At 44.0% G+C, this 25783-nt stretch overlaps 1 protein-coding gene across 1 annotated transcript in view; it reads right to left on the minus strand.

Moving 5' to 3' along the window:
* Window positions 1–25783, minus strand: part of MALRD1 (MAM and LDL receptor class A domain containing 1) — a 746310-nt gene that overhangs the window by 464277 nt on the left and 256250 nt on the right. Inside the window, exons 9-11 of the mRNA XM_075315583.1 lie at window positions 20196–20349; window positions 13979–14116; window positions 4082–4188 (exon numbers count right to left, since the gene is read on the minus strand). Of these exons, the coding sequence (XP_075171698.1) occupies window positions 4082–4188; window positions 13979–14116; window positions 20196–20349 (399 nt within the window). The remainder of the gene's footprint in view (window positions 1–4081; window positions 4189–13978; window positions 14117–20195; window positions 20350–25783) is intronic.

The following is a 25783-nucleotide window of genomic DNA, read 5'->3' on the forward strand; positions in this document are numbered from 1 at the left end:
GAGACCTTCTCTTAGGGGTACTTTGCACACTACGACATCGCAGGTGCAATGTCGGTGGGGTCAAATCGAAAGTGAAGCACATCCGGCGTCGCTGTCGATATCGTAGTGTGTAAAGCGTTTTTGATACGATTAACGAGCGCAAAAGCGTCATAATCGTATCATCGGTGCAGTGTCCGACATTTTCAGAATTGCGCGGCAGCGACGGTACGATGTTGTTCCTCGTTCCCCTGCGGCAGCACACATCGCTGTGTGAGAAGCCGCAGGAGCGAGGAACATCTCCTACCTGCGTCACCGCGGCTCACGCCGAATATGCGGAAGGACGGAGGTGGGCGGGATGTTTACATCCCGCTCATCTCCGCCCCTCCGCTTCTATTGGCCGCCTGGCGTGTGACAGAGGAGGCGGGTCGCCGGTCAGAGCGACGTCGCAGCGCAGGTGAGTGCATGTGAAGCTGCCGTAGTGATAATGTTCGCTACGGCAGTGATTACAAGATATCGCTGCTGTGATGGGGGTGGGGACTATCGTGCTCTGCATCGCTACAATCGGCTACCGATGTCGCAGCGTGCAAAGTACCCCTTAGAGCTGAATGCGGCACAAAGAAAGGTTAGGGGTCACTGCCTAACAGGGGCTCCTCATACTGTCTTACAAGGTATAGAGCATTTCCTAACATAACTCGTTAAGTTATACATTTCTCAGAAATGTATCATGCTGCAGATGGCATGTGGTATCTTTTAGCCCTTTTCTCGACAACCATACAAGTTCTTCTTATGAATAAATTGAAAACATTCCATGACTTCTGAATGTTTGATAACTTGGACTTTATCGGTTCCCAGTGATGCTTTATTAAGTTCATTTTATCGCAAAAAAGACCTGGAAAATCTATAGAGAAGAAGAAAATAAATAACTAAAAGGTAAGAACCTCCCTGCTCCCCGGCTCCTTCACTCTTTAATAGATGGAGAGACCGAAGGAAATAAATTATCTCAGATATTCTAGGAAAACCTGAGGCACAAATTTATCAAGTGTTTTACTGCATCTAGTGTGAGATAATGATCTCTTTAGGTGATGTTATTTTATGGGGGTGGTTCATCAAGTCATGCGTCATCCTGGACACCTTCGTAAATCAACCCGGTGGGATGGTGTTGGGTGGCGATAAATTATCTTTTATGAGGCGATGTAATCATTCTGATTGATAAAATCCTAAGGGAATGCAAAGTGTTTTTGTAGCTATAAAATATATGCAAAACATACAAAGCAGCACATGTAAGTAATATAAATAAATCATAATACCCCCATAATATAAAAATATGGGCATAGCTATAGGCGATGGAAGGCTGTGTTGAGGCCCTGGCGTCTTTAGGACATATGGACTTTATAAAAGGAGTATCGTGCATGCAGACCTCTTATCTGGTTACAGGAACAGATGGCTTTTCTATAAGAGCCGCTCCTATTGCGACGTTTTCAAGTCATTAATGTATTCCATCATCGATTTGAATGACTGCCCGGTAATAATGCATTTTTCCTGATGGGGTATAATAGATGAGACAACCCCTTTAAGAGGGCTCAAATATGGAAGCCATTATTAAAAATGGTGCATACATTGACATACATTGGGATCAGCAAATTGGGCCTCATAGAAAAAGCTCCAAAAAGCTTCTTACTGTCAGTGAGGGTGCATGCAGATACAAGAGAGCTAGCGACCATCTATTGTTTTCATGCTTTCTAATTCCTTCACTTGGCATTATATTGGTTTGTTGGTTTAAAAATAATTACTTTATTTTGTATTAGTCTCAAAGCACACTTTTTTCATACCAATGATCCAAAAGGGGTATCCATATTCTGGCAAGTTTTGGCTGTATCCACTGCCTTTCGAATCCATACCCTCTCCAAACCCATTTACACATTCTCCATGTCCCATTTCTTGCCTCCCTGGATGAAAAATATCTGAAAATAGCTCATATCTGGGAGTTTTCAGGCAGGGTTAGCACTGCCCAGATTTTTTAGGATTCTTTTGGATGGGCAGGACATCCTATGAGAGTTGGCTTGTATATCAAACAGACGTATCTTTATTAGGTTTCCATACTACATACTGTAGAGTGAAGCCATGATTATGTAAGGAGGTGGTCAGAGTACCAAGGATTCGAAGAATTCCTCCCCCTGACGACACCGACCGCAATGTTTATAATATTTTGTAATTGATGTTTTTAGAATATTTTATGCTGGTAATTTATATGGTTATGCAGTAAGTGTGCCGATGGCATCTAGGGTACAGCATTGTATTGGATGTAATGTATGGACATATGCCTTTAAATGTAAAGTGTAATGTGTTAGGTACAAGAGCTTTTGTAATAGTAATGTGAGATGCAAGGGTTTACAGAAAGCAAGATGTAGCAGCGTTAGAGAAGTTGTTAGATAGTAGTGGTGGTAAAATGCTGTAAGGCTTGGTACCTCGGCCGAATTGTCACAGCAAGTGCACCAGGGGTTAAGTATAGGTTTTACCCCTGGGAGGAGCTTTGGGAATGAAATCCCTGGGAGAGAATAATGTTGGGGGAGTCAGAAGATAGCTGCCTAAGGGGCAGGGTGTGTGGTGCTCACGGTGGACCGATCCCCCTATGAGCAGGTCTGTTGTTGGCGACCTGCTGGGCAACATAGGGGGTTCGTGAGACTCACCGGGCACCAGGAAGAAAGTGGCTAGTAGTGATGGCCAGTTTGGCTCTTTTTGGTGATCCAGTTCCCATGGCTCCGCTCACCAAAAAGAGCCATCTCTTTTGGATCATTGATGGCTCCCTAGTAAATGTGTTCACTGCAGGTGAACACATATTTAGGCTTGTGTTTCACGCCGCTGAAACCACACCCACCCATGGCTAAACCACGCCCACTCACAACGGGCCAATTAATTTGCTGAGTTGGCTGGGTTCTGTTCAGGTGGGCGGGGTTTCAAACACCATACACCAAAATTTTACGCCCAGTGAGAGCCGTTAAAAGAATTTAGTGCCTCTCATTGGGGATCCGGCTCCTGTCAATCACAGCAGGGAGCCGAATCTTTGTGTCGGATCGTTCACGACCGACACATCACTAGTGGCTAGGACCCCGGGTGTTAGATGGCTCGTAACAGCCTGCAGCCAGAGGAACTGAGACAGCCAGAAGAAGTACCGAGTAGCGCTAGAGTGCCTAGGAATAAGGAACAGTTAAGAGTAATGGATAAGAAGAAAGAGACTGTTTTAAGTGACTTGTTTTATGGAACCCGTGCTAGAAAAAGTAGAGTAAAAGTTAAGTTTGAGAAAAGATAAACCGTCCGTGTGGTCTCCTTGTTTGACCCTGCATCAGAAGATAGAACAAATGAAGTGGGAAGTAAGTGGATGAGCCCACACGTTCACAGGCCCGATTATCTGCCTGTAGCAGGGAAAAGGGGGTCGCACGACACCCTGATCTTGACTACAGTGCCCCCTGTGTCACCTGTCTTAAAGGCTATTATGGGACCCCTTAAGAGAGGAGGTCCAAGTTGGTTACATCAATGGTAAGAAGCTGTGTAGGGATGTCCACCTTATAGGCAGCACAATGATAGCAAAGAAGATGAGGCAAGTAAGCACCAGGTTTTTCTGTCCCATGTGGTTAGATGTAGTGTCATTACCTGGCATCAGACACAGGCCGCGTTAACCCCTTTTCTTCCTCCACTGTACTTTTTTGGCTCTGGCAGGCCGGACCTTCACGTGTTCTTCATGAACTCAGAAGCTAAGCCCATGGTAACCTCAATTATAACTCTGATACAGCTCATTTTACCATTTAGATGCTAAGGTTAATAATGACTGTAGAATTTAAGTAGGGGCAGCTTCTCTCACCCTATAGTTACCCCCACAATCATAAGTCGCCAATGGGTTTACATTGGCAGTCTTGGGCCTAGTCTAGTGAAGTTGCCATGCTCTGCAATCTTTTAAATAGTTAAGAGCTGGCAGAAAAAAAACACATACAAAAAAAAGGATAAATTATAAAAAAAAAGTAGTGGCCAAGCCCTTTAAATTGATAAAAGTGAACAACCTCTTTATACAACATTGTATTTCTCATTAGCTATTCCGTGCAGTGACTACCTGACATTGAGCTCCCACAGAAGGCTTCACCAAAAATGTACTCTTCAGCTGTGACGAGGACAGGCTTTTTCCATTGATAGAGTTTGCTCTAAAGTATATGAAGTGTCCTAAGAAGTAAAAAGAAATCATTAGTTTGCACATATATAAGTAGTGACCATGTGACAGCCATAGGGCTCTTGGTAAAGGCGTCACAGCCTTCGGAGTTTTAAAAGTCTGTATTGTTAGCACCAAATGTGATGGATGGGAAATTGAACAGTGACCTATGGAGCCTCGTTCTGAGAACATTCTCAGAATAAGGCCCAATAGGAATCAATACACGTCATCTGACATTACCCCATTGGATTAAGTTGGAATTGCCAGAATTTTTTACGAATTAATAAATTGGTGAACGAGAGCGTGTGGGGGAGTCTTTATTTAAATAAACTTTGTTTACCTCTTTGTATATGTCTTTTTTAATTCTACACTTGCTGGGTTAGTAATAAGGGTGTCTAATATATGTCTTTCTATTACTAACCCCTGAGTTTGATGCCAGCTGTCAATTCACTCTTGACATCAACCCCAAAAGTTTTTCCCCGATTGCCATTGCACCAAGGCAATTGGAAAGAGTCGGGTAAAGCACCATAATTGGTGCATCTAATGGATGCGCCACTTCTGTAGCGGCTGCTGGCTGCTATTTTTAGGCTGAGAAGTGCCAAATAACCATGGACCTTCCCAGCCTGATACCTTGGCTGGTTATTTTTAAAATCATTTAAATAAATAATTAAAAAAAAACAACACAGCGTGGGATCCTTTCTATTTTTGATAACCAGACAATGCAAGCAGACAGCTGAGGTTTGCAGCCCTAGTTGTCTGTTTAATCTGCTCTGGTAATCCAATTTTTTTTTTCATTTTTATTGTTCACAGCAGTGTATAGGCATCTTCTGCATACAATAAAGCTTGTTCATTGGCTGTTCTGTAGCCTATCAACAAACTTTATTAGCATACGAAAAGTACCCAAACTCTGAAGTTGGGAACAGGGTTTTTTTAAAGGTTCGTGTTCGAGTTTGAGTCCCGGATACCCGATATCTGGTACAAACCCCAAATTTTACCGTTCGGGTTCGCTTATTCCTAATCAATAACATATTGCATCAGATGCTATAAGCTAGTGCGATTCCTGCCTTTTTGGATTAAATAAATACGATATACAGAATATACAGTATGCTCTCGTTCAGTATTTGCAGCAGACAAATCATCAACATAAACAGAAATAAACACTTGAAATAGATCACTCTGTGTGTAATGACTCTATATAATATATAGGAATAGATCCCTCTGTGTGTAATGACTCTATATAATATATAGGAATAGATCTCTCTGTGTGTAATGACGCTATATAATATATAGGAATAGATCCCTCTGTGTGTAATGACTCTATATAATATATAGGAATAGATCCCTCTGTGTGTAATGACTCTATATAATATATAGGAATAGATCCCTCTGTGTGTAATGACTCTATATAATATATAGGAATAGATCACTGTGTGTGTAATGACTCTATATAATATATAGGATTAGATCCCTCTGTGTGTAATGACTCTATATAATATATAAATAGATCACTCTGTATGTAATGACTATATAATATATAGAAATTGATCCCTCTGTGTGTAATGACTCTATATAATATATAGAAATAGATCCCTCTGTGTGTAATGACTCTATATAATATATAGGAATAGATCCCTCTGTGTGTAATGATTCTTTATAATATATGTTTCCCTTTTTGTATTGAATTACTGAAATAAATTAACTTTTTGATGATATTCTAATTTATTGAAATGCACTTGTACATTCAAGTGAGTTCATATTAAGAGCTAGTGCCTCTAGTGCTGATAAGTGGACCCTGCAGTATACACCCTATTTCTAACAAGGAAATAGCCTATCTAGACTTAATGAATGCACAGCTTGCACAAAAGCCAGAGTATAGCTGTGAATTTGTTAAGCATTGAAAGATAAATAGCAGTAGCAAGCAAAATATAACTGAATATACAGGCTTACCTAAGAGAGGGTGTTCTGCATGTCCCACTTGCCCCAACGCACGTTTCACCCTTCTTTGTCAGAGGGCGTTTATTTTGGACGGAACAGCAGGGTTTATAGCCCCTTACAGCCTATGATGTGAATTCTGGGCTCTAACAGCACATGCACCGTTGGCATCATCCCTATAATGTTGCTGTCCATTGGCCTGCGGAGAGTGGAATGCAAGCGCTTTGCTGCTACTTCGTAGCACTGCATGCGCAATGCAGTCTCAAGTGGCACGGGAATGGTAGGCTGGGGAGAGCCAGGGGCGCATGTGTACCTCCCATTTCACAGCAGTTTTTTTTGCTTTTCAACTGTTTACAACTGGATATTTGTCTATACAGGCTTGTACCCTATTATTGTTCTTTTTTCAGTGATTGGTGATTTTCCATTTTTTTCTGTCTAGATAGATAGAAGATAGATAGAGGATAGATAGATAGAGTTTTAGAAATTTATGAGAAGTTTTTAGAAATGTTTGAGCTCTAGTTCTACAGAATTCTAAATTATAGAATGTCAGGAGGGAGCTCTGCACATGTAATATTAATGATGTTATGTATAATTAAGAAGAACGCCTGGTGATCAATGTAGGAGATGTATACCAGTCTTGGGATAGTTCATTGTAAGATCAGACTGTGCAGGAAAAGGTGAAGACCCTTGGAGATAACGAAAGGGAGCAGGTGACTTGATGATTGTTCATGAGCAGTTAGATCTTTTTATTATTTACTGTTTACTGTTTGTTATAGTAACTACATACGACCCTTTAACGTACACCGAAACCGTACATCATGCCTATGCATAATACATGACTGCCATCAATAAATCATGATAGTGACTTATAAGTGAATAATAAAATATGTCTTTGTCATATAACATAACTCAAACTAGCCAAACATCTTCAATAGCCGTTGTTGAATTGTTTGTTTTGTCCAAAAACAGCCAAACACCTGAGGCAGCAACATTTATACTGGGAAAATGGAAGAAATTTACATGTCTGATCTTTCCTTCACCCCGATAACCTGTGTCAAAATATGTTAAATTGAGTCGCACCAGAATATTAGCATGCTCTTTGGGAATTTTCAATGAATGTACCCTATGTGTCCATCCAGTGGTTATATGACGTGTGGCGGCCTGACGCGGGTTTTCCTGGCATGTCATAGAATCCTAGAATCATAGAATGGTAGAGTAGGAAGGGACTTCATGGGCCATCAGGTCCAACCCCCTGTGAGTGCAGATTTTCCTAAATCATCCCAGCTATATGTTTATCCAGTTTCCACTTGAAGATTGCCACTGATGGAAAGCTCACCACCTCCCGTGGTCGCCTGTTCCACTCTCTGATTGCCCTCACCGTCTAACCTTTCTTTTAATTTCATCCCATTGCTTCTTGTACTTCCTTGTACTACTGAGAATGGAGTAGTTCCCTCTGCACTGTGACTACCTTTCAAATATTTGTAGACCACTATTAAGTCTCCTCTCAGCCTTCTCTTGAATTCTTTTAGCCGGTCGTCACAGGACATGTTTTGCAGACCTTCTACCATCTTGGTTGCTCTTCTCTGGACTTGCTTTAATATATTGATGTCTTTTTTGAATTGGGGCACCCAGAACTGTACACAGTATTCCAGGTGTGGTCTGACCAGAGCAGAGTATAGTGGAATAATTACCTTTCTTGATCTAGATTCAATGCTTGGTCTTGATACATCCCAGAATTTTGTTGGCCTTTTTAGCTGCAGCTCCGCAATGTTGACTCATCTTGAATCTGGGATCTACTATTATGCCCAAGTCCTTTTCACTGATGCTATCACCCAGTTCTATTCCTTCCATACTATATATGCTGTTCACATTTCTTTTACCCAGATGCAGAACTTTGCATTTGTCCCTGTTACACACCAATCTGTTTGCTTCAGCCCATTGTTCGAGTGTGTCTAGATCTCTTTGAATATGCTCTCTTTCCTCTATAGTGTTGGCTACTCCTCCTATCTTAGTATCATCTGTGAATTTTATGAGTTCCCCAAACACCCGAGGAAGACCAAGAAACGTGTGCGTCGAGGTACGTTACACTGTGCGGTTTGCCCGTTATGGGTGAGTGCGATATGCCCCCCTTACATTTATCATTGTAAATTATTATTGTTTATTTATTATGCTCAATGTTTCATTAGGTTCCATGTATCACTGTGCATTGCACTACTTGGGGACTCTACTGCCATGTAGTTGCACCAATTGTTACTGAGGACCTCATCTAATTCAATGAAATACCTGTATATACTTTTGTACATTAGTAATAAGATAATACAGTATAGGGCTACCACTCATCAGATGAGTGTTGTTTTTAGGGATTTTCTTGAGCACTTGATAATCATGTCTATGTAAATTATATGCAATCTTTATATCATTATTTATTATTGTGCTTACTAGGGCCTTGACTATTATGGCCTCCCTTTTCTCCTTGCATAGTAACTTGTTGAATTTGTATAATGAGAAATTGAAGAATTTAAAGCGATTGTCCACTATCAAAATAACCGCTTTTAAATTAAGTAGTCCTCCTTGTAAAATAAAAAATATATTATATGTAAAGCACAGTGGAATAAGATAATGCTGTATAACGAAGCAAAATAAAGATACTCATGTCAAGCACTGGCGATGTTCCAGAGTTTTTTTGGTAGTGGGTCTGCTGGGGTTGTTATTCTACAAGAGCCTTGCAGTCAATCATTGGGCTCTTCCACTTATACTTCTGTTTGTCCAGCATTCGTCTATGGAAAGTGAGAGTGTGTTGCTCAGGGTTATGGGGTACTCGGTCCCGGGCAGTGTATAACTGGAGAATGTCACTTTGGGGGCCGTTGCCCGGTTCCGTGCTTTTTGAAAAGGGAATATTTACAGGAGATTGTTAAAGTTTAGACATGATGCCACTTGTGGTTTGCGGCTATGTGGATGGAGCCGCCGCTGCACAGTTTTCACTACTGGGGCTGGTGTTTGTGGCAGCCTGGATATTAGGCCCTCCGCAAGCAGGGCCAGGCCCCAGAGGGTAGCTGTTGCAGGTGGGTGTTGAAAGAAGGTAGGCCACAATGGGAGTTTGGTGTAAAGGCCCCGTTACATGGGACAATATATATAACGATATGTCGGCGGGGTCACGGAGTTTGTGACGCACTTCCGGCATCGTTAGAGATATCGTAGCGTGTGACACCACTGAATGACTGTGAACGACAAAAAATACTCACCTTATCATTTCTCGTTGACACGTCGTTCATTTTCATAATATCGTCCATCCTTCTGTGTGTCGGTTGTTCATCGTTCCCGAGGCAGCACACATCGCTACGTGTGACACCCCGGGAACGACGAACACAGCTTACCTGCGTCCCGCCGGCAATGAGGAAGGAAGGAGGTGGGCGGGATGTTACGTCCCACTCATCTCCACCCCTCCGCTTCTATTGGGCGGCTGCTTTGTGACGTCGCTGTGACGCCGAACGTCCCTCCCCCTTCAGGAAGAGGATGTTCGCCGCCCACAGCGAGGTCATTCGGGAGGTAAGTACGTGTGACGGGGGTTAATGACTTTGTGCGCCACGGGCAACAAATTGCCCGTGACGTACAAATGACGGGGGCGGGTGCGATCACTCATGCAATCGCACGATATATCGTACCGTGTAACGCCGCCATAACTGTTTTTTTTTTTTACTCACTGCAAGCTGGTAACTAGTCACCCGAGGCCGGCTGGTCTTAACCGCAGGTCCCCTTAGTCCCAGTGCCGGTTTAGTGACCTAGTGGCTTCTTTCCTCTAACCTGTCTTTGGTTGGTGGGTCCCCGTGGCTTTGAGCGGCTGGGGGTCCTCTCCTGGTTGTCTTTTACAGCAGTATGACGGTAGTGTGAACCCTGTAGGGTTGGAGTCTCTGGTCTTGTCCCCGGTTCTCCCATTGCTACTGATTCCCGAACTTCAAGGTCAGTGAGGTTCTTGATGGTCCCCTCACTATGCAGATGTTATCAGGTCTGCCTGGAGCGTTTGCCTGACCTAGGATTCTGTACTCCATTGGTGCGTAGTTCCGGGAGTACTCCACCGTACTCCACCAGCCATTAACCGCCTGGGCCTTCAGGTCACTGTTCACTCCTGTCAGTCCGTCTGCTCACTTTCACTTCCTCTGACACACTACTGTCTCTCTCACTGTCTAACTCTCCACTGTCTGCCCCCCACCTGGTGGTCTAGTGGACTGGATTGGCTCCACCTCTAGGCGGCCATCCATTGGTCCAACCCTAGCCTGGTACCATTTTATGGGGGATAATTGGGGAAAAACAGGGATGATCTGGAGTGTTTGTGTGTTACCGGCACTGGTTTTCCGGGTACCTGGGGGGTAGGCCCTGCATCCTGGTGAGGATGCAGTACCTTGTAGCTCCCTGATGGCTTCAGGGGCGCTACAAGAGCACAACAGCCACTAATTGTCTGAAGGGCTCATGTGGCATAACAATATCAGCCAAACCCCGGCAGACCCAGTGCCAACATCATTAGAACGTTGTCGGTGTCAGTATATTTTTTTATATTTTACAAAGGAGACTGCTTTATTTATAAAGTGGTCATCCAGTTAGTGAAAAACTTTTTTGAGTGAAATTTATGAAAAGGTAAGAGTGGATATATCTGAAACTCTTCCAATGCAGGTCTCTGGAAAGAAAGATAAGCGCTGGAGAAGACAAGTCATCCAGAAAGCTTCACGGAAAAGATGAGTTTTGAGACCGTGCCAGAAACAAAAAACCCAGTGTCTCTCTGAATCCTGATACTTGGGAAACAGTTACGTAGACTGTCAACGAATAATAAGGTCCATAAGCTGCACTTGGCATCCGCAGCCACACTCCAAACAGAGATTTGTCTTGGATTATACAAAAAAGTTGGATACATATCTGTATTATTTTTTTTGGGGGGGAGAAGTTTGTTTTTTCAGTTGCTGTTTCTGATATCAGAATGTTTTGCAAGTTTCTCCAGTATTAAATAGCCCTGTGTATTCTGTTGGCTTTCGATCTTGTGTGCTGTATTATTTATAGTCATTTGCTTTTTACCTTTCTGAGCCGTTCCTGGCTCGCAAAACCCGTTCCCCAGGATCATAAATAAATGAGAATTCATCTATGGCAACAACAGAATGAATATTCCTAACAGATCCCCCACAGTAATATCTAATTTATTGGACAAGTTACCCTCAGATAATATTTCTATTTCTTATCACTAACGCAGTGAGATATTGATGAACAATATGGTTTTATTTTAAGACAGGTGTTTCGTACAGCAGACTTAATCCTAAGTGCGTGAGATGAAAGTGTGCCGAATTTATTGACGTAAATGTCTATTGTTAAATTTGGCCATTTAAGTTATAAAAATGAAAACCCAGGCAGACTGTACAGATTTGTATTAAAAATTGCGCAATTTTTTTAAAATAGTTTTAATAATTCTTTAAGTCAGATGGTCATGTAGCACCCAGGGATATGGGGTACTCGGTTCCGGGCAGTGTCTCTCTGGGGAATGTCACGATGGTGGGCCCTTTTTGTAATGGGGATATTTACAGGGGATTTGTGAATAAAGTTGTTCGTGACACCACTTATGGTGTTGCCGATAAGTGTAGGGAGCCACCACTGCAGAATGCCTCTACTGGGGCTGATGGTATTAGCCGCTAGTATGGTAGTCCCTCCACAAGTACGGGATTGCCCAGCGGGTGCATGGTGCGGTGGACATCGGAAGAAGGACTCTGGTTTACTCACTTTTCGGGTGTTAACTGGTTGCCCGAGGCCGGCTGTTTTTTTCTCCAGGTCCCCTTCGTCCCAGTGCCAGTCTGGTTCTCTGGTACCTTCTTCCCCTGCACCCGTCTCTGGTAAGTGGGTCCCCATGGTATAGAACATTGGGCTCCCCAGTCTGTGGTTTGTCCACCTCTGTCCGCCTGATGGTAGCGTGAACCCTGTGGGGTTGGAGTTTCTGGTCCTGTCCCCGGTTCTCCCTTTACTACTGAGTCTTTGGATTCATTAGGGTCAGCAAGGTCCTTGATGGTCCCCTTGCTGTGCTTTTGTTAACAGGTCGGCTTGAAGCTCTTTCCTGTCCTAGGGTCCTGTACCCCATTGGTGCGTAGTTCCGGGAGAACTCCACCATACTCCCCCAGCAACCACCTCTCCTGGGTACCAGGTCACCGTTAACCCGAGTCAGGGTGTCACTTCGCTTGCACCTTCACACTCCTACCGTCTGACACGTTCTACAGTCACAGACGTTCTGACTACTGTCTTCCCGACTACTCTCCACAGTCTGTCCCTCCCACCTGGTCAACTAGTGGACTGGAGTGGTTCCACCTCTAGGCGGCCATCCATGGTCCCATCCTAGCTAAGTACCATTGTATGGGGGATTGTTTGGGAAAACTGGGATTACCCGGATTTTTGGTGTTACCGGCACTGGGGTTCTGGGTACCTAAGGGGGTAGGCCCTGCATCCTTGTGGGGATGCAGAACCTTGTAGCACCCTGAGGTGTTCAGGGGCGCTACAGTCACATCTCCCGTAAAGGGAACCTGTCAAGAGCAGTTCTGGGTACATATTCCTTATCCCTGCCTAAGCATCCCTGTATACACTAGCATAGATAAAGAGATCTTTAGAAAAAGTATTTCTAAAGATCTTTTATGGTATGCTAATATGCACGGGGACTAGTCTCAAGGGCATTGCTTCCCTTGTTAGTCGGCCCCTTTAGCATGTAACCCACCCTGTGCATTTTGTTGTGAAATTTATTTTGGTGGAAAACTACTGTTTGGGTGCACGGCAGGGCTCAGAATGGAAGGAGCACCATTCAACTTTTGAAGTGTAAAATTGTCTGGAATATAAATAGGATGTCATGTCCTGTGTGCTTAAACAGAGGAACCCCCCCACAAGTGACTCCAGTTTGGAAACTACACCCCTCAAGAAATGTGTTTAGAAGCACCTTGAAATTTGTGGTGAGCACCTCAAACCCACAGGTGCTTCACAGAATATTATAATGTTAAGCTGTTAAACTGAAAAAATAAATTTTTCCCCAAACTGTTCATAATCACTAGGTTAACAGGTGTAAATGGAGCTTACAATTTGTTGAGCAATTTCTCCTGAGTACACCAATACCCATATTTCATGGAAAACTACTTTTTTGAGCACATCAGGGCTCAGAAGGGAAGGAGCCATTTTGGCTGGAATAGATTTTGGTCCCATTTTCTAAATTACATCCTTGTTAGGCCTCTTTAACACGTTCATGCAAAACACACACTTTTTCACGTACATGTTGAAGGTGCGAATGGCCCTCCATGTGCCATGATTTTGGCACATGTGTTCTTGTATGCTATCTCTGATACCGCACTGAGATCAGAAACTTTCTACTCACCTGTTCATGATGCTGCTGTCTCTAGTGCTGCTGCTTCCGGGTCCTCAATGCAGTGAATATTCATGATTATAATGAACAGGCCTGGAAGCAAGGGACAGCAGCGCCGAAAATAGCAGCGCTGGAGACAGGTGAGTAAAGAAAATCATTTTATCTCAAAGATACGAGTTTTCTCCGGTATGTGTCACACTGATCACACCACTGTGTGGTGCGTGTGACATCAGTGCTGCCGAAGAAAAATGGTTTGTCTCCGTGCAGAACACAGAGACATGCATGTGCTCCATCCAAACACACGGTCTGTGTGAAAACACTAATGTGGGCAGACCCATTGATTTTAATGGGTCTGTGTATGTCCGTGTCTCTGGAACATATTAAAACGGACGTCATACGTAGTGGAATCACTTACGTGTGAAGCAGGCTTTACACAGGTAACTAATTTAAACATCAGGTCCTTTTCTGTAGGCACACATATATATATGATTAGTGTTAGAGTTACTTACCGTATTCTCCATTGGTTGTATGGTCTTTAATAATATCATTGTATGTGTCTCCAGTTGTTATTTTCCAGACCAAGCCATTGGAATTTAGTGGTTCCCAATCACAAAAACCAGATTCAAAGTCACATGTGTTCAGATTTCCTAAGGAAATAAAAAACAAAATAAAAAAGAACTGTTTTTAGGATTACTGTATCTTATAGTTGGCAATGTTCAGATGCTAATGTGGCGCCCCACAGTATTCATCTTGGATACGGAGGAGGTAGTCACCGGTAAACCACCAACAATACATCAACCATCACATAACACAGGAGCTATTCCACTGGGATTGGGCTAGAGTAGGTGCTGGGGTGGCTATCATGAGGTATGGAACCTCTTCCCACTAGTTCAGGAACTCGGGAGGCAGGGCACCAACAGGGGTAGTTAGGAGCCATCTCAGATTAGTCAGTCTAATCCGGGTGCGGTAAGTGCCAGGTCGTACTCAGGAGGAGAAGAGCAGAGAAACGGACAGTTTGGAAACTGTGGTCTAGAGCTGGAGGCTCGACCTGGGTTCTTAGGAAAGAAGGGAAATCCCAGGGTTTGCGGGGAGTGCAGAAGGCAACCGTGACCCGTTCCACGGCCCAGGAGCTGGGGTGGAGGGAAACCATCGAAAGGAGACACATAGAAGGAAACACCGGCCACAACCTCCGAAGTATCCGGGATCGGCTGAAGCCCATCACAGTGTAGCTCGGTGCTCCAACGGCAGTGTGTTTTCAGTTAGTAAAGACCTTGAACTGCACCCTCTGTGTTGTCCCATTACTGCCGGCGCTTCCAACATCGCACCCCTTTGCCATAGGTGACTACCACTCCTATCATCCTCCCTGGGGCCGAGCTCTACCTGTGGAGATCTGCAACACCCGAGCTGCGTTACCATCTGCCCCAGAACAGAGAGACCCTCGGCAGCGGCGGCTCCCATATTAGTCGCCCACCAAATGGTGGCGTCACAAATAACTACTCCCATCATCCCCGTCCCCATGTTTATTGACACTGCTGGGGTCACGGAATCGGGCAAGACCACCGCGCCGAACCAGGAGAAGAACCGTGGCCTGGTGACGGGTAACCCAAGACCCCGTGGGCGCGTCACTAATGCCTGGATGACTTAAATAATACAGGCCCTTCGGACTCTGGTGACCGTGAGAGATTATCGGAATCAGTGGATATACAGCTAGTGTGTAATGAATTATACACAATCTACAACAATAGTTGGCAGATTTTATTTGCCAAATTTTCTATCCATTTTATTCACTCTCATATAATCCAGACTCTGCGAAAGATAAATGACAATAAATCGATGTGTGGCTTTGCAAGTGATAGACTAATCTAAAGCAACGGTCAGTTTTTCCTACAGATTGTTATTGTAGAAATTGTGGTAAACTCACTACAATAAACTGATTGACTTCAAATAACAAATACATTGCACATTCAGAATATTTGCACAGTCAGCTCTGACCTCTCACTGTGCAGCACAATGAAGGATTTCTCCTATTAGCGCCTGTGCACTCGTTGCGTTTTTTTCTGCACAGATTTGTCACAAAACCTGAAGGATTTCCTAGTCCTAGCAAAGTGAATGAAATTCCTAAAGTCTCGGGCACACATTGCTTATTTTTTCCTAAATCTTCAACATGTAAATTCTTTTAGCTTTTTTTTTTGCTGCAGATTTCACCTATTCTAATAAACTGCAAAAAGACATTAAAAACATATGTAGAAAACGCATCAGTAATGCATAAAAAAAGCATCAAAAACATTATTTGATGCTGTGTTTTTACTGCAAAAATACATCAGTATTTGCAGCAAATTTGCAGCAGCTTTCTTTGTGGCAAAATCTGTGCATTTACTTTTAAGGACTGTGCACACGTTGCAGATTTGTTGCTTTTTTTTCTGCGCAGATTTGTCACAAAATTTTAAGGGGTACTTTTGCACACTACAACATCGCAAGCCGATTGTAGCGATGCTGAGCGCGATAGTCCCCGCCCCCGTCGCAGCTGCGACATCTTGTGATAGCTGCCGTAGCAAAAATTATCGCTACGGCAGCTTCACATGCACTTGTGACACCCTGGACTAGCCAGGTAGTCACAGACATAACACCACACACACACCCTCCCCTGGATAGTCACACCAGTCAGATAAAAACCCTTGTTGCCTCCCTCCAGGGTCTGATGTCCACACCAGGTGAGGCGGAGCCAGGCAGTTTGCCCCACCCACCGAGGAGTTCACAGGCCTGGAGGCGGGAAAAGTGACAGATGAAGTTTGGAGTTGAAAGTGAGAGGTCAGAAACTGTCGGTGTCTGGGTAGGGGCCCAGACACAAACAGACACAAACAGCAAGGTTGGCAGACGGTGGTGGCCGTCTGCAGGAGTTAGTGGACTTCTGCAGAACCGTAGGACCGGGGTCGGGCGGTGGCCCGCCGGTACCGAACCGGGGAGTGGAGTGAAGCTAAGCACACAGGCAGGGCCATCGGACCTCGACTAGGCTTGGAGCCGCCGACAACGGTCAAATCCGAGTGTGACCGGAACCCCAGGGGTTTCCTAACAACAAAGACCCGACAGAAGGCAACAGTCCACACCGTGAGGATATACAGCCACCGCCATAGGCAAGAGATCCAAGGGCCAGCGCCTGCGGGCAAAACAGGCTCCTTCGGTACCTATACGCCGGGGAGCAGACTACCGGTGGGCAACCACAGGAGTCAGAACATTCTAACAAGGTGCAGGGAAAGACAGCCACCATCAGCCGTCCAGGGAGAGCACAACAACAACACTGCAGCCGGCTGTGGGACCCGTCCATCCAGCCGTTTGGTTTACTAGAGACTCTGTCATTGACTGCCTGAGTGAGTACACCAGTGCCATCCGGCACCGCGCCACGCTGCCCCTGCAACCCTGCATCCCAGCCATCCAGCCTCCCCGTTACACCACCGGGCCCCTGGACCACCAACCTCTACCCACGGAGGGGACAACATCCTAGCTGCTCCCTACCATCGCTCTCGGGATCCCTGTCACCAGCAGCGGTGGTGCCCTTTATCACCACGACCCGTGGGTGGCGTCACGAACTATCTCCCTAAATAAACCACCCCCTTTTCACTCGTGGACGAGGAGCGCTGCTCGAGTCCCCGGGTCTGGTCCATCGCTCGAGCGACCGAGCAGCAGCAGAAGCCCCGGACCCGAGCGTGGCGAGCGCGTCCCCTCCGCCCGCGACACACTTACCTACCCTGAGACGTCGCTCTGGCGGGTCGTGCGGCGTCACAGCGACGACACACTGCAGGCGGCCAATAGAAGCGGAGGGGCGGAGATGAGTGGGATGTAAACATCCCGCCCACCTACTTCCTTCCTCATTGCAGCCGGGACGCAGGTAGGAGATGTTCCTCGCTCCTGCGGCTTCACACACAGCGCTGTGTGCTGCCGCAGGAACGAGGAACAACATCGTAACATCGGTCCTTCCGAAATTATGTAAATGACCGAAGCTACACCAATCATACGATTTCGCCGCTTTTGCGCTCGTTAATCGTAGTAAAAAGGATTCACATACTCCGAAGTCGACAGCGAAGCCGGATGTGCGTCACTTTCGATTTGACCCCACCGACACCGCACCTGCGATGTTGTAGTGTGCAAAGTACCCCTAAGGGTTTCCTGATGCCAGCAAAGTGAATCAGAATCCTGATCTCCACAATATGCAATAAAATATTGACCCCAAAGGGAAGGAGTTAAAAAACTATTAATAATCATATTCAGCCCCTCATCTGTCCCTACCTTTCCCTACTTTTCCTCTGCTCACTGAAAGGGAACCTGTCAGCAGATTTATGGCCTATAAGCTGCGTCATTCTAACATGCTGTATATAAGGGCCCAGGCCGCTGTGTAAAACAGAAAAATCACTTAATACTAATAATACTCACCTAAATGGTCGCTGTAGTGGAGTTGGTTCATATGGGTGTCTCCGTTCTCCAGGACCGGCGCCTCCTCTTTCGCACATCTTTGACGTCCTTCTTCTATAGCCAGCCTGCATGATGCATCCTACATCATCAATACTCGCCGGCATTGAGGTCCTGCCTGCGCGGGACCGGCAAGTGTGTATGATGTAGGACGCGTCATGCACACAGGCTTCAGAAGAAAGGACGAAGATGGCCAAAAGAGAAGGCGCCGGCACCGGAGAATGGAGGTGGCAGGAACAGGTGAGGGGTTAGGTCAGTATGATCATTTATTGTTTCTAAACCACTTCCTGGACTATAAGAATCCAGTAGAATCTCAAAAATTTGAAGTTGTTAGAATCTGCAAAATTTTGAGACATTCTAAATTAATGTGATTGGTTTATAATCAATTGGTTCATCTCTACGTATGGAGACACAATATATTTCTTTACAAATATAACTCCATGGATGTGTTAATCCCAATTTATTAGTATTACTAGAAAAGTGATAACTAGTGATGGGCGAGCACTAAAATGCTTGGTAGCTCGGTACTGGAGCCAAGCAATTTGGAATGTTGGAGTGCTCGTCTTGAGTAATGAGCATTATGGAAGTCAAGGGGAAACTCAAGCATTTTTCTGATAGAACCCTCCCCCACCTCCGGGAGAGGAAGAGCGAGTGAGAACTAACGTGGGAGTTCTTCAGCTCTGTCTTCAGCTGTAAAAGAGTCCCTGCACTTAGCTGGAAAAATCCCTTGTTTCAGTTTGGCGGCTCCAATCATTGAAAGAAGCTGCTTCACTTAAGGCCCCTTTCACACATCAGTTTTTTGCCATCAGTCACAATCCGTCGTTTTGTGGAAAAAAACGGATCCAGTGCTGGGTCTGTTTTTTTTTCATTGACTTGTCTAAGTGACGGATTGCGACGGATGGCCTCACGTTTCATCTGTTATGCGACGTATCCGTCAGAAAATGTTTGTCCGGCCGACGGAGCCGACGTCCACAGGAACGTTTTTTTTGTGTGTGTCGAAAAAACGGATCCGACGGCGTCCATCGTTTCTTATAATGGAAGCCTATGGGCGCAGGAACGTCAAATGACGGATGTCTACGACAGATCCCTCTTTTATTAACCGAGCATGCTCAGATGTGTAAATTCAATTCTGGTCCGAAAAAGTTTCTCTCTCTCTCTCCCATGGAAAAAAAGTGGTACGACGGATCCATTTTTTTTTACAGGATCTGTTGCATCAGTTTTACCACAATCTGCGACGGATCCGTCGCATCAGTCACAAAACGGATTGTAATACTAAATAGGATAACTGAAGTGAGCACTAATATATATTATGAGTGTAAGCCAAAAAAATACATTGTACATAAGGATAAGGCTGCACATCAAAGTTAGATAATAGTATAATGCTATAAGCATGCCAAAAAATATTGAAGCATAGAATGAAAAATGCCACTTGCTAACTTGAAAGTGGGAATAATGAATTGCATACCTGCCATGAATATTAGGAAAAAGGAGATATTCAGCAATTGCATTGATCAATGTAACTGAGCCCCAAAACCTCATCAAGGTATATCTCTATATTGGGGTCCCTAGCCCTATGACCCTAACTGTGTGTCATCTCATTGCAATTAAAAACTGCTGTGTGTGGAGAGGTTTTGGGGCTCAGTTACATTGATCAATGCGATTGCTGAATATCTCCTTTTTCCTAATATTCATGACAGGTATGCATTTCATTATTCACACTTTCAAGTTAGCAAGTGGCATTTTTCATTGTATGCTTCAATGTTTTTCGGTATGCTTATAGCATTATACTATTATCTAACTTTGATGTGCAGCCTTGTCCTTATGTACAAAACGGATTGTGACTGATGGAAAAAAACTTATGTGTGAAAAAGGCCTAACCTGAGTTCTCAAGCACCACGTGATACTCAGCACTGCTCGTTACTCAATCAAGCACCCAAATGTTCCACCCCAATGTTCGGTGGAGTAATGAGCAGTGCCAAACACACTCGCTCATCACTATTGATAATTTGTTGATCACTGGGGGCACAACAGCTCCATTAAAGGGCATCTCGGAGCCCAATTGTCAAGATCTATGGGGGTTCTAGTGGTAGAGTCCTTAACAATCAGCAAGCTTTAACATATCCTGTGGATAGGTATTAAATTGTGGAGATGATAGTAGCTCATTAATGACAGTTATTTGTGTTACAGATTATTGATGATACATAAATCAAAGTAATTCAGGATGAGACGTACTGGAAATTGTTAGCTCTTCTTTGTTATCCTCACTGTAGTAATTCGGAAGATCAATTAATAATTCACCGTTGAAGCACGGATCATTGGTAGAACTTGGAATTCCAGAATTTTCTTGACAACCAGTGCATTTAAATCCATCCAAGGCGATAAACCCATCGATGGTCCGTACCATTCCTTCAAAAGTAAGCTTTAGATTATATCATAAATATGTTAATTGTTGTCATACCATTGGCTACATTTATGTTATTATCATTTATAACATTGAATAAGTTGTAGAATCAATATAAGACAAATCCCAGCTCCTCAAAAAAAAAAGTCATATATATTTAAAAAAATGTTTACATCATTAAAGGGAACCTGTCGGGTCCAATATGTACCAAGAACCATGAGCAGTTCTGGGTGCATATTGCTAATCCCTGCCTAACTGTCCCTGTATCTAGTAGCATAGATAAAAGGATCTTTAGAAAAAGTATGTCTAAAGATCTTATATCGTATGCTAATGAGCGCAGGGACTAGTCCCCTGGGTGTTGCTTCCCCGGCCAGTCACCCCCATTAGCATGTTAGTACGTCCCTGTGGGCCCCTGTGGGTGTGCTAACATGCTAATGAATACACAGCATCACAGGATGATCTCACTCACCTCTCCGCCGCCATCGCATCCAACAGGGGATTTCGGCTCAGTGCGCGTGACCCTGGAGTTTGGGTCATTCGCACTATGAAGCCGGGTGTACACGTACTGACTTCAAACTGAAGTAGTGCGCATGACCCAAATTCCGGGGTCATGCGCACTGAGCCGAAATCCCCCGTCAGACGCGATGGCAGCAGAGAGGTGACTGAGATCATCCTGTGACGCTGCACATTCATTAGCATGTTAGCACATCCACAAGGGTCCACAGGGACATACTATCATGTTAATGTAGGCGACTGACCGGGGAACTAATGCCCAGGGGACTAGTCCCCTCGCTCAGTAGCATACAGTAAAAGATCTTTTTTTTTTAACCAAAATGTTTTTATTAAAGATTTTATACATTACATAAAACATACAATTCGGGGTCAACATAACCCCTACAGTCCCATCCCTCCCACCCCCCACTTGAGAAACAAGGAAGCAATAAACATATATTTGACCATTTCCCACATGTGATATATAAATGTCGCAGCTCTCCACAGAAAACCCCATGACCTATGGTATATTAAAGGATATGGATCATCCATTTTCCTATCTCAGTAACCGTCATGCATGTCTTATAGCCAGACACAGACAGGGAACGAGTCCATGGTATGAGGTTACTGTACCCACAGTCGTACTGCCTTTCATCTATTTATATCATAATTTAAAAGAAGCCCAATCAGAACCTAAATAGATCCCTAGATGCCAGACCAGAGTCGTCTATCCACGGGGCCCAGATCTTTTCAAATTTGGCCATACAATTTCTTTTTAAATATATTCCCTTCTCCAGATTTACTATCCAGTTTACCTTGTTAACTAACTCTGATATGGTGGGGACCTGATCAGTAATCCAATATTGTGCTATTAATTTTCTTGCCATATATAGCATACGGGCAGCCGCCACTTTACCCTCTCCTTCCAACTTCAGGTCTTCTATATATCCCAGGATACATACCAAGGGGGCAAGGCTCAGATCTGTGATATACACTCTGTTAACGATTGAGGTCACACCCCTCCAAAATGCCTCCAAACTAGGGCAGGACCACAGCATGTGGAGCATGGACGCTGAGTACGCCCCACATCGTGGACAGGTGGGATCCGGTCTGGCACCTATGTCAAATAAACATTTTGGAGTACGATAGACTCGATGAATTACATACAAGTGAGACAATCTGTAGGCTTCCCCCAGGGACAGAGCGGGTGTTCTTTCCAATATTTCCGCCCACTGATTGTCCTCAATAGGCCCTATCTCCTGCTCACATCTCTGCTTAGAGTTTGGTGAATGATGTACTAATAACCTGTCCAGTACTTCGCCGTACAATACTGATATCAAGCCTGATGAGCCTCCTGAAAAAGCAATTCTCTGTATTATTGTATTACAATGAATTGTGTGGCTGACTATACCAGCCTCAGCACGATATGCATGTCTTAATTGGAGGTATTTATAGAATTCACCATTCAAAAACCCAAACTCTGATTGTAGTGTGGAGAACTCTTTAAAATTGTCTCCATCCATTAGCTGTGTGAGTCGGACCAGCCCTCTCCCTCTCCAACCCCCGAACCCCTCCAGCTTATTTAAATTGGGTAGCCACGAAGTATCCCAGATAGAGGTAAACTGCGTCGGCCCCTTAATGTCCTGTATATCTTTAATTTTAATCCACAGCTTATGTATCAACAGGAGGGTAGGAATAAATTCCGATGATGTATTAAATTTACCTGCTTCTAGGACCTCGTAGAGACTAGGTGACTTGAAATATTGCTGTAATAACACTCTTTGCGAGCCCCCCCCCGGGTCCTCCCACCCTCGGATGTGTTGCATCTGGGCGGCTGCAAAGTATGCCCATGGATTTGGTACTGAGAGTCCTCCATCGCATTTGTTCCTCTGTAGCGTTTCTAATTTAATTCTTGGACTACGCCTCCTCCACATCAATTCCCTGAAGAGTGAGTTAACTTTATAGAAATATTTCTGGGGTATCCAATGTGGAGAATTATGCAGAACGTACAACAGCTGAGGCATCCAGATCATTTTCACCAGGTTCGCCCGTCCCACCACCGACAGAGGTAGCCGGGTCCATATGTCAACTTTATCCTTAAATTTTTTAAGGATTGGGGACAAATTAAGTGTAGTGTAATCATTCACTCTGGCGGTAACATTAATTCCCAAGTATTTAAACTGCGAGGAGACCTGCAGTCCTGAAGGAGCATATCTAGGGGTATCAGCCAAATTATACAGGCCTTAAACAGGCCTTAAACAGGCCTTCATGGCATCCCATATAACATTTTGAGAAATATCTTCCTGTACATTTTCTTTAAATTAATGGTTTAAAGTGATAGCAATAGGGTCAGTTTCAATAATTTGCAGCCAAAAGGGGTTCAGAGACCAGGTAATCAGAGTCTTATCAGGCTCAGGAACAAGCCGGAGACAAGTCGCCATGGGCGAATGATCCGATATGGCTCTCGGAAGGTAACATACCGACTCCACTAATGGCAACACTCCCGAGGACCCCAGCGTCATGTCTATTCTGGATAGGGATTGATGTGACTTAGAATAGCAGGAGAATTGGCGAACCCCCGGGTGTCCCACCCTCCACATATCCGTCAGCGCCAAATCTTTTAAGGTCTCGCCAAAGCCGGAAATAGGTGATGTCACCAGGGAAGGGTCATTGTTAAATTTATCCCAATACGGGTGAATAATATTGTTAAAATCCCCCATGCATAGCACCTGTACACCCGAATTCTCCTGCATAGCCTCCGCCACCATCTTAATGACCCCATTGTTATAAGGTGGAGGGATGTAAACCCCTATTAGCAATAACTCTTTGTTCAGAATTTTACACCGAACCCAGAGAAACCTCCCCTCTCTGTCTACCTTGGATGCAATGGGCTCAAATGGTATGGCTCTATGCACCAATAGGCTGACCCCCCTGGAATAGGATGAAAAAGTAGAATGATAACTATAACTAATCCATGATCTATTCAGATATGTTATTTTTTCCTCATCTAAGTGGGTTTCCTGTAGACAGACTATCGCAGGGAAATGATCCCTGACAAAATCCATAACAGCCGCCCTTTTTGTGGGATCCCCCAAACCGCGGACATTCCACGTTAAGATATTAACCTTCCCCGCCAAACCAGACAAATAAAAGCATTTTGCTTCCAATCCTCCCCCATTGACATCATACACTTATGATCTCCCACCTGTAGGACCGTAGAGGGTAAAGTCCTGTAAAGAACCACCTTCAGCAACACCATACATTTCCGGTTTCCCATAAAACCCAAAAGAAAAAACATCTTCAAAAACATTAAGGCCAAACAACAGCCTAACAATCATGACCACTTAGAAGACGACAGTAGGGTCTGTCAAAAATACTCCTCTCCAGTAGGAGCCCAGACCAAAAGAAAAACTACTCTCCAAAACCACTATTCCTACCCTTTGGGGAATGTGTACAACTCAGAGGACTCTTTTAGTCCATGGCAAGCTCCTTTCAATACTTTGCATGAGGCTACTTTTTGCCTATAGTGCTGTGGCGCAACCTCCCCCCACAGCACATCACAACCCCTCACCCCCTCAACAATGTCCGGATGCAGTAAAAGATCTTTAGAAATACTTTTTCTAAAGATCTCTTTATCTATGTTACTAGATACAGGGACGGTTAGGCAGGGATTAGCAATATACACCCAGAACTGCTCGTGGCGCTGGGTGCATATTGGACCTGACAGGTTCCCTTTAAAAAAACTTTCATTAAATAGAATGCACTGAGAGAAAAGCAATTAAATGGGTTGTGCAGGATTAGTAAAATATAGTCGCTTTCTCCCCAAAACTGCATCTCATAAAAACGTATTTTGTTCCTGGTATTGTAGCTCAGCTGCATTGGGGTTAATGAGGCTGAGCTACAATACTAAACAAATACTGATTTTAGAAAATTAAGAACAACTGTCTGCATAACTGGGATTATTAAAATTTGCTTTTTTGTAATGTGTCAAACACATGAAAAATTACATGAATAAATCTCAATATTTAATTAAGGAAGCAATTTAGAGTTCTTTATGAAATAATTTATTAAGAAGACAAAGAAAAATCATATTAAAATATATAGAAATGAGCTAAATTACTTGATGGAGTTTTCTAGAGTGTTGAAGTATTGGCTGATCCTTAGGACCGGACCCTGAGGAACCCACAATAATTACAAAATAATTGGCAGCAGTTTTCATCAGAGCATAGTAACCCTATAGCTACAAGGATCAGGACAGCAGTGTCTTCACTTGGGCAGAATGAGAAGGCTGCAGACGCTCAGTGACTTGCTGCAGCTACACGTGATGCCCCTCTATTAAAGTGATGTAAGCAATCAACAGAAAACGCTCTTTGCTGCAGGAAAAAAATGTAATTCTGGTGTTTTGATTTTTTTCTTGCTATTCCGTTTACTGATCAGATTAATTTATTTTATATTTTGATCGAGTTTTACAAATGAAGCAATACCAAATATTTTTTTTTACATTCGTTTATTTTAAAACGGTGATGATTAGAACTTTTATTTATTTTTTTTTCAGATTTTTTAAAAACGTTTTTGTAATTTTTCACTATATCTGTTAGTCCCCTGCTGTAATCATGCGAACGCTTGTACTATACAAAACAGTGCACCAGCACTACTATGTATAGTCAAAATCACAGTTTCATATGAACGCCAGTTAAACACTGGCGTTCACAGGAGAACTGTAATTATAGGCATGGGGGTCTTCAGCAGACTGCTGCCTGTCATGGCAACCCATCAATGCCCCTCAATTATGTCATAAGCACGCCGATGGGAGAATAGATTGGTGTGCCCCCATGGCATGCATTAAATGCCACTGTCAGAGATTGACAGAAGCATTTAACAGGTGAACAGCTACTGACTAAGCTCTGCTGCACCCCTGACTGTTAGAGACAGATGATGGCTGAATAATTCAGACATCATC

Source organism: Anomaloglossus baeobatrachus, chromosome 6 (assembly GCF_048569485.1).
Source record: "Anomaloglossus baeobatrachus isolate aAnoBae1 chromosome 6, aAnoBae1.hap1, whole genome shotgun sequence".
In the NCBI taxonomy this organism is placed as follows: domain Eukaryota; kingdom Metazoa; phylum Chordata; class Amphibia; order Anura; family Aromobatidae; genus Anomaloglossus; species Anomaloglossus baeobatrachus.